Genomic DNA, 17,294 nt, shown 5'->3' on the forward strand with positions numbered 1-17,294 from the left:
TGGATTCTACCCACTATTCAAAGGAAAGGGAAGGGGGGGAAAGGCCCACCCTCAAGGTGGGAAGAAAGTTGCTCATGTTCCCAAAAAGATTTGGAAGAAGAAAGAAATGCAAGTCAAGAAAAATGGAGAGGCTGAAGGAAAAGCTAATGATTATGTTTCTGATCTCCAAGCTGAACCCTAAGACTTCCAGGTTGTAGTGGAAGCACTGGAAGGAGAAGGGAAAGAGACAACTGAGGACAAATCCAACCTTTCCCAAATGAAGGAAATGAAGGATAATCTTGAAAAGGCAAGTATTATGGAGTCTCAAATCCCTGAGAGTTCTGAGGAGGTTGACCTAAACAGTTCCTCTGTCTCAGACTCTATGGAGGAACAAAAAGAAGGGGAACCAATGTCTCAAAACTCCACAAACCCGGTTAGTAGGGAACCCCATGTAATAGTGAATAGAATCTTAGAAAGGTTGTCTCCTTCAACATTAGAACAACTGGCTAGGCTAGATGCTTTGTTTGATTTATGTAAAAAAGAAGAAGAGCCACCCTGGATAGAAGTCAGAAGTAGAAAGAAGAAGAATAGTCGGGACCCCTCTCCTATCTCTCCTGCTTCAACTAGAAGCAAGGCCAACGCAGATCTTGGTCATAAAACCAACCCGATGGGAAGGAAAAACAAGAATGAAATTAGGAAGGAGGAAGTAAGAAGAAACATCAAGGATGGAATGCAGCGCACCATCCAAGAAGCCCGCTCATCAATTAAAGCATAAAGATCCTCTCATGGAATATTCATGGACTCAATGGAATCCACAAGCAAGAAGTGGTAAGGAATATGATAAGGGATCAAAGGCCTGATATATTTCTTATTCAAGAAACAAAAATGAAGAAATAAAATTTGGAAAATATTAGATTCAACAGCAACATGAATGGAATTACCTCAAACTCAGAAGGAGCATCTAGAGGGCTACTGCTATTATTCAATAATAGACATTTCAATATTATGCCCGAGTTTGATGAGGATAAAATCCTCTTTTTTAGAGTTCTACATTTGCAAACTAATGATTACTGGTTTTTAGTGAACATTTATGCTCCCAACAACAAGAGAGATAGAAAAAATTACTGGGTCAAAGTAGGAAAGTTGGTGCAAGCCAATGACATTAAGAAAGGCATAATCCTGGGAGACTTCAACTCTCCCTTGGAGGACAAGGAGAAGATGGGGGGATTGCCCCCGGATTGGGAAAGTTAGCAGGATCTTTCCAATTTCATCAATGACCTGGCCCAAATGGATTTGGAGCTCTCAAGGGGTACCTTTCTCTAGTCTAACAATAGAGCTAGTTAGGACTACATTTAGGTTAGATTGGATAGAGCTTTAATCTCCCCAGATTGGTTGCACTCTTTTAGCTATAGATTATCTATGCTTCCTAGAGTTGGTTCTAACCACTCCCCCATTTCTCTTTCAGTGTCCCCTCTTGAGCCCAGGAGAAATTGCCCTTTTAGGTTCGAGAAAATGTGGACAACTCAACCTTACCTATTGGATAATGTCAAAAGATGGTGGGGGATTGGTGTTGATGGGTCAGCCATGTTCAGAGTCACTAGAAAGCTCAGAGATGTGAAGAGGATGGTTAAAATTTGGAACAAGTCTAATTTTGGCCATATTTTCCATGACAAGGAGGAGTTGTTAGACAATCTATTTGTTATCCAAGATAGTATATAGAAGGAAGGATATAATGAGAGTAACAGGGAGGCTGATTTGTTGATCCTGTCTCATCTTCATAACATCATCAACATGGAGGAAAATTTTTAGAGGAAAAAATCTCAAATCACTTGGCTTAAGGATGGAGATTGGAACATGAAGTTCTTTCATATCTCCACCCTAAAACATAGGACTAACAACAGGATCTCTAGAATCGAGAAGTTGCAGGTGTTGTTGTCTGAAGATTCTGATATCTTGGTTGAAGCGGTCTCCTTCTTCTCTTGTTCTCTCCGAGGACCCCCTGATTTACAAGGTGGACCAAGAGGAAATCATCTCTTATATTCCTTAGATTATTCAACCCCACCATAATAAACTTCTCTATGCTATTCCTAATGCTTTGGAAGTTAGAGAGGCCCTTTTCTCCCTACCTAGTGACAAATCACCTAGTCCAGACAGGTTCCCTTCCTTTTTCTTCCAAATGTACTGGCCGATGGTCATGGGGGATGTGGTTAAGGCTGTTCAGGAGTTCTTCGGAGCTAGAAGTATTCTTAAGGAGATAAATTCTACCTTCTTGGTTCTCATCCCTAAATCCCTAGGGGCTAACTCTTTCGACAAGTTTAGGCCCATCAGTTTGTGCAATGCTTTCTACAAGATCATCTCTAAAGTTCTCACTTCCAGAATGCTTAAAATCCTACATCAGATCATTTTGCAGCAACAATCAGGCTTTTTTCCTGGGAGACAAATCTTGGACTCGGTGCTGATGGTTCGTGAGGTTATTCATTCTTTAGAAGCTTCCAAGCAAGAAGGTATGTTGCTTAAACTAGATCTTTCAAAAGCCTATGATCAAATGGACTGGTCCTTTCTTGGGAAGGTCCTTTAGGCCTTCGGTTTTGATAATAAAGTGTGTAAACTCATTTCTCAATTGGTGTTTACCTCCTCTCTTGCTGTTTTGATTAATGGAGCCCCCTCTGATTTCTTTAAACCTTCTAGAGGACTCAGGCAGGGAGACCCCCTATCACCTATCCTCTTCATTATTTTAGTTGAATGCATTGGGAGGCTTATTGGACATAAAAAGCTTGATGGAAGTCTTAAAGGGAATAAGCCTTCTTTGAGAAATGTCCCCTTCACTCACCAGCAATTTGTGGATGACACTATAATGGGGAGGGGGGGGGGAAGCTTCTGTGAGAGAAGCTAAGAATTTGAAAGAGGTTCTTGATACTTACTCCAGAGGGACTAGACAGCTGATTAACTGGAACAAAAGCTCAACCTTCTTTGTCAACACTCCTAAAGTTAGACAAAGGAAAATTGCCAAAATCCTTGGTTGTGGGGTGGGCTCTCTCCCTTCATCCTATCTAGGGCTCCCCTTGGGCTCCTCTCCCCCTGACTCTTTCTGGAATGGTATTCTGGATAGATTCAACAAGAAGATGGTTGGATGGAAAGGTGCCTCTCTCAACCAGGCTAGGAAATGTTTACTGGTCAAATCCACTCTTCAGAACCTTCCCATTTATGCTCTGAACCTTTTTGGAATTCCTATGAAATTTCTAGAGAAAATGGAGAAAATCCAAAGAGACTTTCTATGGACTAGACTTGAAGGAAAGAAAAGGTACCCTCTTGTTGCCTGGGAGAAGGTCTACCTCCCCAAGAGGTATGGTGGTCTGGGCATCAAAAATCTTACCCATCTCAATAAGGCACTTCTTGCAAAACAAATCTGATGAATCTTCAATAACACTGGTGAATGGAGAGACATTCTGGAAAATAAATACCTCAGAAGACCCTCTCTTCATTTTACTTTATTCAATGACGACATCCCTAAAGGGTTGACTATTTGGAATGGTATCTTGAAGGCTAGGGACCTGTCTAAGGAAAGGGTCTCTTGGAAACTAGGCAATGGGGAGGATATTCAGTTTTGGTCTGACAGGTGGTTATGTCAAGGCCCACTTTCTAACAACCCAATTTTTGAGAGATGGGTGCAAGAATGCACGGAGCTATATGGGTTCAAAGTAAGAAATTATAGGGTTGGTCAGGAATGGAGAGACCTTTCCCTCATTTTTGAGGACTTGAAACCAATAATGACTATGCTTAACGCTTTGATCCCTAGTAATAATAAGGATGAGCTAGTCTGGAGGGATAATCCTAATGGAAGTTATTCTATTGCTTCTGGCTACAACTCTCTCTGGGGTTTAAAGGAGAAAGCCACTTGGGTGGATGCCTGGCTCATGGGCCTCACTCCTAAGATCAACATATTTTATTGGCTGGCCCTTCAGAACAAAATCCTAATGCAAGATAATCTCATGAAGAGAGGCCATGTTATGCCCAGCAGATGCTCGCTCTATAAAAACTAGTCTGAGTCGGGAAATCATATCTTCACCCAATGTGACTTTGCTATGGAGGTGTGGAATTCTCTTAATCAGGAAATGGAGATTCTTTGGTGCTGTTCAAATAACCTTATCAACTTTTTTAGTCATTGGAAAAGCCTTTGTAAAATTGCAGGCTGATAGGACAATTATGCTTGATTTTTGCCTCACTTCTGCTGGAGCATCTGGAAGGAAAGGAACAATAGAATTTTCAGGGACAGAGAGGAGCCGACAATAATTCTAGGAAGGAAGATTTTGAAAAACATAAAAGAAAACCTTCAAGTGATGAAGGAGGGGGAAGTTGATATAGGGGACAAGAAGACGGTTAAAGAAAAAGACAAGGATCCCAAAAGACAGGATGCTAGATCGATTCTACCCCTGAAAGGATGGTCAAAAGCCAACTTCGATGGCACTTATAAGGGCAACTTTGTCCCTACTAGAAGCGGTGGAATTATAAGAAACAGTTTTGGGGAGGGGATTGCGGCCTTTGCTCTCCCGCTTGGAACCCAAACCAACCATTTGGCCGAAGCCAGAGCTACATGCAGTGTGGTTAAGCTGGCTATTGAAGCTGGCATTTCCAAACTTTGGCTTGAAGGGGACTCCAAAAACATAATTAATAATATTAATGGTATCTCCCCTCCCTTGTGGTTGATTGCAAATATAACAGATGAGACATGTGCCGCCCTCACAAAATTTGAGAAGGTCCACGTTACTCATGCGTTTAGAGAGGCAAACCCAGTTGCTGACTGGTTTGCTAACAAAGGGGTGGGAGCAGACAAAGAGATGACCTGGCATTCTAGAAAAGATATTCTGATGGAGGCTAAGTCACTAATCGAGCTGGAGAAAATCCACGAAAGTATGGGTCAATCTAATTGTAATCATGTTTAATAAAGAAAGAATGGATGTTGGTATGAGCCATAATAAGTTTCTTGGTTTTCATAATCTCAATGGATTCTCTTCATCTTGTTGACATGTTTGGAGGATCGTTATCATTTTCACTTGCTATTGTATTAGAGAGGTCAATGATAACAAACCCAATAATAGAAATAGAGCCAAAATCTTGGCTGGAAAAAATTTGCAAAGATTTGGGCTCATGAGAATTGTTGAAGAAAAAATGGATGTCATGCCTAGAGAATGGAATAGAAAGGAGCCGGCAGGTGAAGTGGAGAAGTGGAAGAATATGGGCAAAGTCTAGAAAAAAGTGGAAAAGTGTGGGGTTGCAATTTTTTTTGAGAAACTCCATGGTTTTGACCCTGAGGTCACCAACAGCATGGTGAACTCGTAGAACAATGGCAAGGTCAAGGTGAATGGGGTTTCTTTCCAAATCATAGAGGAGTTGGTTGTGAAGGTCACCGGTATCCCTATGGAGGGTTTCAAATTCTAGAGGGACAAGAAACTTTTGTCCAATGTTGTCAAGGAGTTCGTGAAAAATTCTGCAGAAATGAACAAGCTGCAAAAGAAAGAGTCTTTCTATGTGACAAAGACTATAAAGAAGTTTTGGAGGTATGTTTTATTTTCCCTCATTGATTATGTTACCCTAGACCCTAGGTTTGATCGGGTCAAAACTCACCATTTTGTGATTTTAAATCATTTTTGCCATAAGAAAAGAATTTACATTCCCTTTTACCTTCTAACTTCTATGAACAAGGAAATCTCTAGTTTCAAGAAGAAAGCCACTATTAACCCTGCTTTGCATGAGGGATTATTGCTCCTCATCCATGAGCATTTCAAAGCTCAGTCTATATGCAAAAACCCTCCTCAATTTGAGGATGTTGACAAAGGTAGCTCCATCTTTTCTTCTGACTCTGATGACATTGGGAGCATTAGCTAAGAGGAGGAGAATGTTTCCTCTGAAATGAAGAAAAAAGGTCAAGCCAAGAAATAGTCCATAGCTACAACTCTCAGTAGGAAAAGCCCTAGGGATCACGGCCAAGCTCAAGTAAAAGAGGGTTATGCTGAGGAGGAGGAGGAAATGGATACGGAAGATTCTGACAAAGTGTCAGAGGAGGAGTTGGAAGAGGAGAAACTTGGGAAAAAATGGAAGAGGGAGGTAGTGAGAGCTAAGGAGACTAGAAATCAGAGGACAGATGCTATTCCTCTTCCCCTTTCCCCTGTCCAATCTCAGCCTCCTTCAGAGGAAAAAGTGAATGCCATCACTGGTGAGAACGAGGGGGAAGTGCTAGTCAAAAATAGGATAAAGGCCTGGAAAAATTTCAATGTGAGGACTGCTACTATGGGGATTTTTAGGGAAGTTATGAACCCTCAGATCCTGGTGGACAACTTGGAGTAGCCTAGGCTCAATGAGCTCATAGACCCAACTATCTTGGCCATCTCAGAAAACGTAAGGGAGACTAGAATGAACCTTCTGAATAATGCCCTCAGTAGTATGATTGAAAACTTTAGATCAATCAAATGGCTCTTCCATGAGCTGGAGGAAGTTAGAGAAAGGTTATTCCAAATGGAAAGTATTAAGAATAAGACAGGCAATGATAGCCAAGAGGACTAGGATAATAGAGAAAGCTTAAATGAAAGGAGATTAAGAAATCTTGAAAACTACAACCACAACCTGGCAAGTCATATGATTTCTCTCCTAAGTTTGATGAACAACAACATCTAATCCCTTGCTGGTAAACTTAAGGACAAGGGCATGCTGGTGGAGGAGGGAGGACAGAATAGGGATAAGGCCAGGCCAGATGATGACAAGGCCACAATTAGTACGTTCACTAGTATGGATTAGAGCATGGAGAAGGTCTAGGATCAAATGGCAAAGGAGCAACAAAAGATAGTCGAGGCAGCTCAGACTATGCAGGAAATGGAGAAGATAACTAAAGACTAGTTTTCTTGTCTTTTGTCTTTTCATCTTCTTGGCTTTTGGCTTTTGGATAGGGTTTCTGTAGTTTGTTTTAGTTTGTTTGTTTTCTGGCCTTTCTGTGGGCCTTTGTTTTGCGCTGGGCCTTCAGGCTTATTTTCAACTGTTGGACCTCTATTTTGGCTGGGCTTCTTTTGCTTATTATCAGCCTTGTTTTTGTAAAACTTTTGGGTTTTAGGATCCCTTAAAACCTGTTTATCTTATCAAAAACACAAGGACAATGAGTATGTCTAAGAATCATGTGTTACATTCTAAGACTAAGATTATATCTATTAAGTATCATTTTTTAAGGGAGAAAGTTGCAGAGAAAGAGATTAGATTAGAATATGTAAATATAAAAGATAAAATTGTAGATATCTTCACCAAGTCTTTGCCTAAAGATACATTTGAATACTTGTGAGGTATGCTTGGGATTATACCCTTGCCTACTTCTAAGTAGAAGATATAGAGAGTGCATAAGTCCAATGGTACAAAGAACTATTGTTTGTTTCGATTAAATGTTGAAGCTTCCTATATGGGGGCATATCTATGTTGAGAAGAGTCATCAAGGACTCTTGTTAGTTAACATTGAATAGTGTCTTTGAACATTTGATCTAATTGAATACTTGGAGTAGATGATTAACATAATGAAGACTTTTTCATTGATGTCCATGTAGGAAACATTGGATGAACAACATCTTCTATGTATGTATAGGGGGCAATATTGTATATGGAAAATATAATATCTCTAACATAATGTGGGAGAGATTGTAACAATGGGGGAGAAATACTATAAAAAGTGATTGATATCAATGTGGAGAAACAAAATTGATGTTTATAGGGGAGAAGTTGTCAACAATTAATTTCCATCCATGTAAGATGTTTCTAGAGTGTGAACAATTGATGCCAATCCTAAGAATTGAGAAGTATAGATAGAGTAGTGTTCCAATCAATTTCAAATTTGATTGATAAAGAGGATTTAGAATGAAGAGAACAACAATAGCAATAAAAGAGCTTGATTTGGTATTTATGGAACTTATATATTTTCATCTATGTTTTCATCAATGCCAAAGTGGGAGGCTATCAAAATGAGTGTTGATGGTATTTATTTATGGGAGTATCCTAAGAATTATTATAATACTTAGGGATATTTTTAGGATGATTGACATGTTGCATTCATGATTGTGTTTATCATTGATGTCAACATAGCACTATTTCTATAGAGACTAGTAGAGTAATAGATAGAGAACAAGGTCATATGATCTATGTATTGATGACCATATCAAGCATAGCTAAGTTTGTGTTCTAAATTGTATCTTGATCACATATAAAAGTGAGCATATAGAGAGTTAATGAATTGAAGAAAATAGGATTGATTTATAGAACACAACAAGTGGACATAGTACCTGATAAGTATTTTCTATTGATTGATATGTATCTCTTAACTAAGATAGAACTCTGATGAGCACAATTAGACAATGAAAATAGGAAGCATAATGATGAGATCATCAAGTGCACAAGGTTTGAGGTCATACATGGGGGAAGTTATAAAGAATTTTAAATGACATTAATTTGTAATTGTGAAAAGATGTAATATTTAGTAATATCTTAATGGTCCTATTATGATTAATTGGGAAAGCCTCAAGACCAACTTAAGGAATTATGTTAATGATATGGTATCAAGGAAGGTTATTTTCCTTGTGGTAAAGTGTAATTGAGGAATTAAAGTGTTTGATATGTGAAGTATTTGATAAATGAAAATAAGATATTGAAGGGATTATTGGATCCAAAATTAGTGATCTAGTATTGAGATCTAAAGAGGGTAGGTTTGGTCAAAGGAAAGAGAAGGGGCTATACACTTTAATTATTTTGCAAGGAATAATACAGAGATCACTTGGACAGTGAGTTTAGTGGTCTTTCCCTTGAAGTTGTTTGGATAGTAGATCCATCTCCCTTTTACCACTCCTAACAAGGTTAGAATCTCCTACTAGGGATTCAAAGTCTCCTAACAGAGACTAGTATGTACTAAATGTATTTTATTGGCTCCTAAAAGAGTTCATCCTTGAACAAGAAACTTTTATATTAGTATACCATTTTGTGGGTACCATCCCCACTTGGGTTTTCTATTTGATCAAGGGTATCCTTAATTGACATATCTAGTGTTATTATGTATGGGTGTCTTCTTATGGTTGTGTAATGTCCCCTTTCTAGCATTCATAGCATGATGTTGTTGTTAGCCTATTTCCCCATAGTCCCATAGGCTAACTAGGACATTAAAGGGGCTTAGAGGCCATTTGGCCTAGACAATTTTAGTTGCAGGTCTTTCTGAGGGGTTCTGAGGCAACTTTGGGCATACTTACAATTTATAGTAAGTCATCTTGCACATGGCCGAACATTCAGTCATAGTGGTATGTCGATGGTAATTGCTTAAAATTGACAGGAAAACTTATTTATCATTGATAAGATTTTTTATGCATTGATAAAGCCATTTTATAAAGTTAATTTAAATATTTAACTTTATTAATGCATAGACTATAGTTTGTGGGTAATATTTAAATTAAAAGAGTTCCCTTTATTTTTATAACACATTGGAGACATAAGGTACATAAAGGGAGTTATGTTTTATCCCACATGGAGAAAATGAAAGATTGAGCTCTTGTGGGAACACTATAAAAGAAATGGAAGAGCTTTTTTTTTGTATGCTTGGATGAAGAGTAATGTTATGTTGTTGGATATCCATTTATCGGGCTTGGAGGATGAAATCCCTCTTTGCTAGCATTCTCTTTGCTATTGGAAGACACAGTGAGGAGGATCAAGGGTGTTTTCACTTCAGGAAACACATTGGGTTTCATTTGGGGCGTTCGCATAAAGAAATTTACAAGGGTTTGAGGTGCAGATCTTAAGTTAGTTATTGCTATAGTGCCGCATGAACAGTATTTTGCTATAGTTGGCATGAACAATATTTTGCTACAGTACGGCATGAACATTGTTGGTATCAAGTTTACTTGTTTTTTTTGGCTGATTAGAAGTTTGGAAGGCTGCTGACTACATCTGCAAAATACTACGACAACTAATTCCAGGTTTCTTCTGTCAAATTTTGATACTTTGCATAATAATTGTTGAATACAAGTCTGAATAGTTGTTGCAGCCTTTGAGGTAGCTGTAAGTGCACATCTACATTTTAAAAATCACTCTTTATCAGCAAATTGAAAGAGTTTCCAGACTTTTCATATACTATTGAATGTGTGCCAAGTGTTTGTGAAAATGTTATGATGTGTATTATGCATTTTAATGTCACTTCATAGTTGTTCGTAAATCTACTTATTGGAAAGCAATTTATTGAGGAAATCAGTTTTATGAGTTTGCATACAAAGTATTTGACAATATTCCTCAAGTTAAATTTCTACAAGTCAAAGTTCAAATCAGGGGAGGATATTACAGTGGTATTAGAGCTATAAGTCCTGCCATCCTGTGGAGGTCTTATAGGAAATTTGGAACTGGTGGATAGAGGGGAAAGTGTTTGATGAAATGTCAAAACACTAAAATCAGAGCATTTATGTTTGAGCATGCGACAGGGGCCTTATAATTTCCACAATACGAGAGCAAGAAAAAGTAGGAGTTCAGACCTGCAAAGCAAACAATCTAGTTCATCCGTACAGGGGGGTATAGAATCCAGTCATACAAACACAGCGAAGGTATTCTTTGATCAAGACAGCAATATGGGTGACCGAGATGATAGGAATACAAGATTAGGTGGAGGTGGGAATGCCAGTCCAGAGCCTGGAGAGGAAAGATTCTTAAAGTTATTAGAGACCTTGGTACAGGGTCAGCGAGTAGCAGAACAAAGGGCACAGGAACAAAATCAGAGATTGGATCTTATGATGCAGATGATGGCTCGTCAAATGGGGTTGAATGCTAACATGGGTGGAGGAAATAATCAGAATGGTAACAATCAGAATGGAAATGATCAATATGGGACACATAATGGAGATGAACAAGTTGGGAACAATTTTGGTCATGCACCCTAGCGAGCTAGGATAGTGAGTTCAAGGCCCATGATTCCTACATTTCCTCCTAGAGCTCTAGAGAAGCTCATACTAGAGCCCCAAATTACTGATATACAGGACTAGTTGAGGAGAGATTGGAAAGTTGGAGGGCCAGATTTTATTGCTGCAATTACCTTTAGGGAGTATATGGATGTGCGGATGAAACATATGCCATGTGGACATGACAAGAACCAGAACTATGAGCTATGGAAGAAAGTAGGGAGACTTGAGTTACCATATTATGATGGCTCAGGAAAGTCTACAGCAAGAGCTTGGGTTCAAAAGCTTGACACATACTTTCAATTGAACCCTATGCCCGAGGAAGAAGCTATTAAGTATGCAACAATTCATCTAGATGGGTTAGCACACAAGTGGTGGCATCATGGTATGGTCACTATGGGACATGCACACATTACCTCACATGTGGAGTTTACAGAGAGGCTGATTGAACGTTTTGATAGGAAGGATCTAGAACTCCATTTCAAGGAGTTAGCTCAACTTAAATAGTGGGGATCATTGGAAACATACATTTCAGAGTTTCAAAAACTTGCAGTGTTAGTAACAGATGTATCTAAATGGAGGATACTAGTTCTATTTATGGATGGGTTAGCTGATTTGTTAAGAGGGTGGATTAAAGCTCTCAACCCTCCCACTTTGCAGGAAGCCATTAAGAAATCTCGTGACATGGATTCCTCTTCATCTTCAAAAAATAAACTCCAGGCAAAGAGTTTTCCTTCAAAGAAAGATAAGGACAGGAAACCTTTTCATAAAGTGGTTCAACCAGCTAAGGAGGAAAGTAAGAGGTTGGACAATGAGACACTTAATGATCTTAGGAAGAAGAAGCTTTTTTTTCATTGCAGGGAGCCTTGGGATTTGTCACATAAGTTTCCATTGAAAGCAAAAGCTAAGAAGATGGAGTACTTTTCAGTCAAAGAGTTAGTAGATGGAGATTCAGAGCAGTCATCTGAATCAGATGGAGATGATGATAGTTCTTCACAGGAGGAAGCACGCAATGATAGCACGATAGCTCGGTTTTCAAGTATACAGGAGGCCGTCACTTTCAGAGTTAGGGGAACCTTGGATGGACAGAGAGTTGTGGCGCTCATTGATATAGGGGCGACACATAACTTCATTGATGAGAAGTTTGTGACACGCAGAGGGCTACATATAGAGGAGCATAGGGGATTTAAGGTGATGGTTGTCGATGGCTTCAAAATTGAATGTACCAAGAAAATCTCCAACTTGTAGCTTCGTTTCGAAGATTATGACATGACAGGAGATTTCTTTGTGGTCAACATTGGTGATCAAGATATGGTGCTTGGGATGAACTGGATGAAGTCTCTGGTAGAGTTTACATATAACCTTGAGAAAATGGAAATGAGGTTTGAGGAAAATGGTAAGAAGATAGTGCTTAGAGGTTTGTCAGATGGGAGACTTCGAGTGGTGTCACTCAAGCGGATGCAGAGTTTCTTTAGACATGATCAGGTGCAGTGGGCAGCAGAGTTTAGAGTAATGCCTGAGATGACAGAGCAGCATAAACAAGAGTATCCACCTAATGTACAAAAAATAATAACCAAACATACTAAGGTGTTTGGTGAGATACCTCCAGGGAGACCCCCAGATAGGGGAATTGAGCATGTTATTGAATTAGAGGAAGGGGCTAAGCCAGTTATCATCACACCTTACCACCATCCGAAGAGATGTAAGGATGAAATAGAAAAGGAAATTAAGGAGTTGATTGACATGGGGCACATACGGCCAAGAAAAAGTCCTTTCGCTTCTCCAGTAGTATTGGTGAAGAAGAAGGATGGTACAATGAGGATGTGCATTAATTATAGGGAGTTAAACAAGAAGAAAATCAAGAACTGATACCCTATCCTGCGCATCGATGAGCTTATTGATGAATTGCATGGTGCATGCTACTTCTCCAAGATTGATTTGAGATCTGGCTACCATCAGATACGGGTTAGAGAGGTGGATGTGGAGAAGACAGCTTTTAGATGCCACTATGGATATTTTGAGTTCTTAGTCATGCCCTTTGGGTTGACAAATGCCCCTGCCACTTTCCAGTCATGTATGAATAGAGTGTTCAAAGATTAGTTGAGGAAGTTTGTGTTGATATTTTTTGATGATATACTGATATACAGCCGTACTTGGGAGGAACATTTGAAGCATATTGATACAGTGCTCAGTATTCTAGAGAGGGAGTCATTATATGCCAAGATGAGTAAATGTGAGTTTGGGATGATAGAGTTGCTCTATCTAGGGCATATTATTAGTGCAAGAAGTGTTCGGGTTGACCCAGACAAGATCAGGGCCATTCTGGATTGGCCACCACCGAGAAACACTTCACAACTCAAGGGATTTCTTGGGCTTTGTGGGTTCTACTACAAATTTGTGAAGGGATTTTCATAGATAGTAGCACCACTTACAGATTTGACATGGAAAGATAGTTTCAAGTAGTCAGAGAGGGCTCAGGATTGTTTTGACAGGTTTAAGGAGCTGATGAGTACATGTCCTGTTTTAGCCATTCCAACTTTCACCAGGCCCTTTGAGCTGTAGTGTGATGCCTCGGGAGAGGGCATAGGAGCTGTTCTCATGCAAGATGAACATCCCATCGCATATGAGAGTAGAAAATTATGAGGTGTGGAGAGAACCTATAGCATCTACGACAAAGAGATGCTAGCAATCATGCACGTGCTAGCTAAGTTCAAGCAGTACTTAGTGGGAAGCCAGTTCACAATAAAAATAGATCATAATGGCTTGAAACATTTTCTTGGATAGAAGGACCTTAATGACAGGCAATAGAATGATTGAGTAAATTACAGGCCTATGATTTCAACATAGCCTATGTCAAAGGGAGGAAAAATATTGTTGCAGATGCTTTATCTAGAAGGCCTCATTTGCTTGCTATTGGGATAGTCATGGATAATTGGAGAGAGATGATCTTGGCAGAATATGCTAAGGATAGTTGGGCATCTAGCATTATTGAGGGAGCTATTCAAGGTAGTCGATACACTGTCATAAATGATCTAATTATCTACAAGGAAAGGATTTATTTAGTACCTGAGTCTGCTATGAAGTAGAATATTTTGAGGGCATTTCATGATTCACCAATGGTAGGACATCTCGAATTCCTTAAGACATATCAGAAAGTGAGAGAGCACTTCACTTGGAAAGGGCTCAAATCAGAGGTGCTTCAGTTTGTGAGGGAATGCCCTGTGTGTCAGCAGAACAAACAGGAACATTCTTTTTCGGGTGGTTTACTACAGCCCCTCCCCATACCAAAGAAGAAGTGGGATAGCATTTCCATGGATTTTATCACAGGCCTCCCCAAGACACAGGGTCGGGATTGTATCTTTGTTGTGGTAGACAGATTGACAAAATTTTCACATTTCTTTGCAATTTTGTCTACATATTTAGCAGTACAAACAACAGAACTATTTTTTTGAGAGTTATTCAGACTCCATGGGATACCACGGATCATAGTCAGTGACAGAGACAATAGATTTATGAGCCACTTTTGGCAGGAGTTGTTCAGGTTATGTGGAACAGAGCTCACTCCGAGTACCAGCTACCACCCCCAAACTGATGGGCAGACAGAGATAGTGAACAAATGGGTTGAGGGGTACCTTCAAAACTACATTGCAGGAGAGCAGAAGGCTTGGGTGAAGTGGCTACATCTAGGGGAGTACTGCTATAATACCTCTTTCCATATGTCTATTCAAATGTCCCCTTTTATGGCACTGTATGGGTATGATGCTCCTAATTTTTTAGATTTGTTATTTGGGGACAGTAGGGTGCCTAAGGCCAAGGATACTTTACAGGAGTGTCAGGACATTATGCGATCCTTGAAGGAAAATTTGCAAAAAGCACAAAATTAGCAGAAGCAATATGCTGATCAGCACACGGTTGAGAGGTCTTTTGAGGTGGGAGATATGGTGTACCTCATGTTACAGCCATATAGACATTCCTCTCTCAAGAAGAGTGGAGTAGAGAAATTGAAACCACGCTACTATGGACCATTCAAAGTAATCAAGAGAGTGGGCGAAGTAGCTTATAAGTTGGAGTTGCCTGAAGATAGTAAAGTGCATAATGTTCCATGTGTCACGCCTTAAGAAGGCATTGGGTCACAATGTGGTGCCTTCAGTAGTATTGCCACCTCTTGATGATGAGGGAAAGCTTATCTTGTTTCCCGAGGCCATACTTGACTCCAGGGAGAGGGTGCTTTGCAGGAGGACTATCAGGGAGTATCTAGTGAAGTGGAGGAACCTACTTGTCGAGGATGCTACTTGGGAAAATGAGAAGATATTGTAGCATCCAGAGCTGAAATTGCTTGAGGACAAGCAATTTTGGGAAGGGCAGACTGTAATGTCCCCTTTCTAGCATTCATAGCATGATGTTGTTGTTAGCCTATTTCCCCATAGTCTCGTAGGCTAACTAGGACATTAAAGGGGCTTAGAGGCCATTTGGCCTAGACAGTTTCAGTTGTAGGTCTTTCTGAGGGGTTCTGAGGCAACTTTGGGCATACTTACTATTTATAGTAAGTCATCTTGGACATGGCCGAACATTTAGTCATAGTGGTATGTCGATGATAATTGTTTAAAATCGACAGGAAAACTTATTTATCATTGATAAAATTTGTTATGCATTGATAAAGCCATTTTATAAAGTTAAATTTAAATATTTAACTTTATTAATGCATAGACTATAGTTTGTGGGAAATATTTAAATTAAAAGAGTTCCCTTTATTTTTATAACACATTGGAGACATAAGGTACATAAAGGGAGTTATGTTTTATCCCACATTGAGAAAATGAAGGATTGAGCTCTTGTGAGAAAACTATAAAAGAAATGGAAGAGCTTTTTTTTGTATGCTTGGATGAAGATTAATGTTATGTTGCTGGATATCCGTTTATCGGGCTTGGAGGATGGAATCCCTCTTTGCTAGCATTCTCTTCACTATTGGAAGACACAGTCAGGAGGATCAAGGGTGTTTTCACTTTAGGAAATACACTGGGTTTCATTTGGGGCATTCGCATAAAGAAATTTACAAGGGTTTGAGTTGCAGATCTGAAGTTAGTTATTGCTATAGTGTCACATGAAGAGTATTTTGCTACAGTTGGCATGAACAGTATTTTGCTATAGTATGGTGTGAACAGTGTTGGTATCAAGTTTACTTGTTTTTTTGGCTGATTAGAAGTTTGGAAGGCTGCCGACTACATCTGCAAAATACTACAGCAACTAATTCTAGGTTTCTTCTATCAAATTTTGATACTTTTCATAATAATTGTTGAATACAAGTCTGAATAGTTGTTGCAGCCTTTAAGGCAGCTATAAGTGCACATCTACATTTAAAAAATCACTCTTTATCAGCAGATTGAAAGAGTTTCCAGATTTTTCATATACTGTCGAATGTGTGCCAAGTGGTTGTGAAAATGTTATGATGTGTATTATGCATTTTAATGTCACTTCATAGTTGTTCATAAATCTACTCATTGGAAAGCAATTTATTGAGGAAATCAGCTTTATGAGTTTTCATACAAAGTGTTTGACAATATTCCTTAAGTCAAATTTCTACAAGTCAAAGTTCAAATCTGGGGAGGATATTACAGGTTGTTGATTATGTTGTCCAAATTCTTAAGGATTAACAAAGTTCATAAAATTTTTAATAGTTGGATATTGAATTGACCTCCCCACCTTCCCTCTCAATTATCTTGGTGGACATTACTTTCTAATAATAGATTCACTAATAAGGTCAAGGGGGAAGAGGGGGTAGGGTTTGAATAGAAGCCACATAAACTTATTTATGTCTACAATTAAAGACACTCCCATTAAGGATAAAAGATTATCCCCTCATCACCCCTAGTGTGACCAACATCTTTAAATCTTACATAAAAGTATGAAGGCACAACCATTTAATTAATTCTCTTTCTATCCAAGGACATTTTCAGACTTGAAGGTTGGGCATAAGTGTCAACTTTTTCAAAAGGAACAACTATATAGACCATTCATTGAAGTTGGGTCTTAGATTTTTTCTTCCCTTGTCTTACTCTAATCCTCTATATAGAAATTTGTTGAGTATTCTTGGTAAGGTTATTTTCCTATTGGGTCCTTGACTTAGTCCAAAATCTAACTTACTAGCTTAGGAAGGATAATAATCTGTCACTAGAGATTTTTACAGAGGGTTGGGAGGGATTAATGGTCTTATTAAAATGCCTCATATGCTAAATAAAGTACACTTCAATGATGACATATTCTAGTAACCATTTCTACTAGGGGTGATATTTTAATGCAAGGGAGGATTGATAAGTTGGAGAGGGGTTGTTGCTATTTTCTTTTAATTTTCTATTGATTATCATCATAGGT

General features: G+C 39.0%; 1 protein-coding gene across 1 annotated transcript in view; it reads right to left on the minus strand.

The window, feature by feature from the left end:
• Positions 1 to 4,421: 4,421 nt before the first annotated feature.
• Positions 4,422 to 17,294, minus strand: part of LOC149546898 (putative glutathione S-transferase parA) — a 59,495-nt gene continuing 46,622 nt past the window's right edge. The window contains exon 3 of the mRNA XM_089794066.1: positions 4,422 to 4,619. Coding sequence (XP_089650192.1) covers positions 4,422 to 4,619 — 198 coding nt within the window. The remainder of the gene's footprint in view (positions 4,620 to 17,294) is intronic.

This window comes from Cupressus sempervirens, chromosome 7 (genome assembly GCF_028749045.1).
Source record: "Cupressus sempervirens isolate cs-2001-9-10 chromosome 7, ASM2874904v1, whole genome shotgun sequence".
Classification (NCBI taxonomy): Eukaryota; Viridiplantae; Streptophyta; class Pinopsida; order Cupressales; family Cupressaceae; genus Cupressus; species Cupressus sempervirens.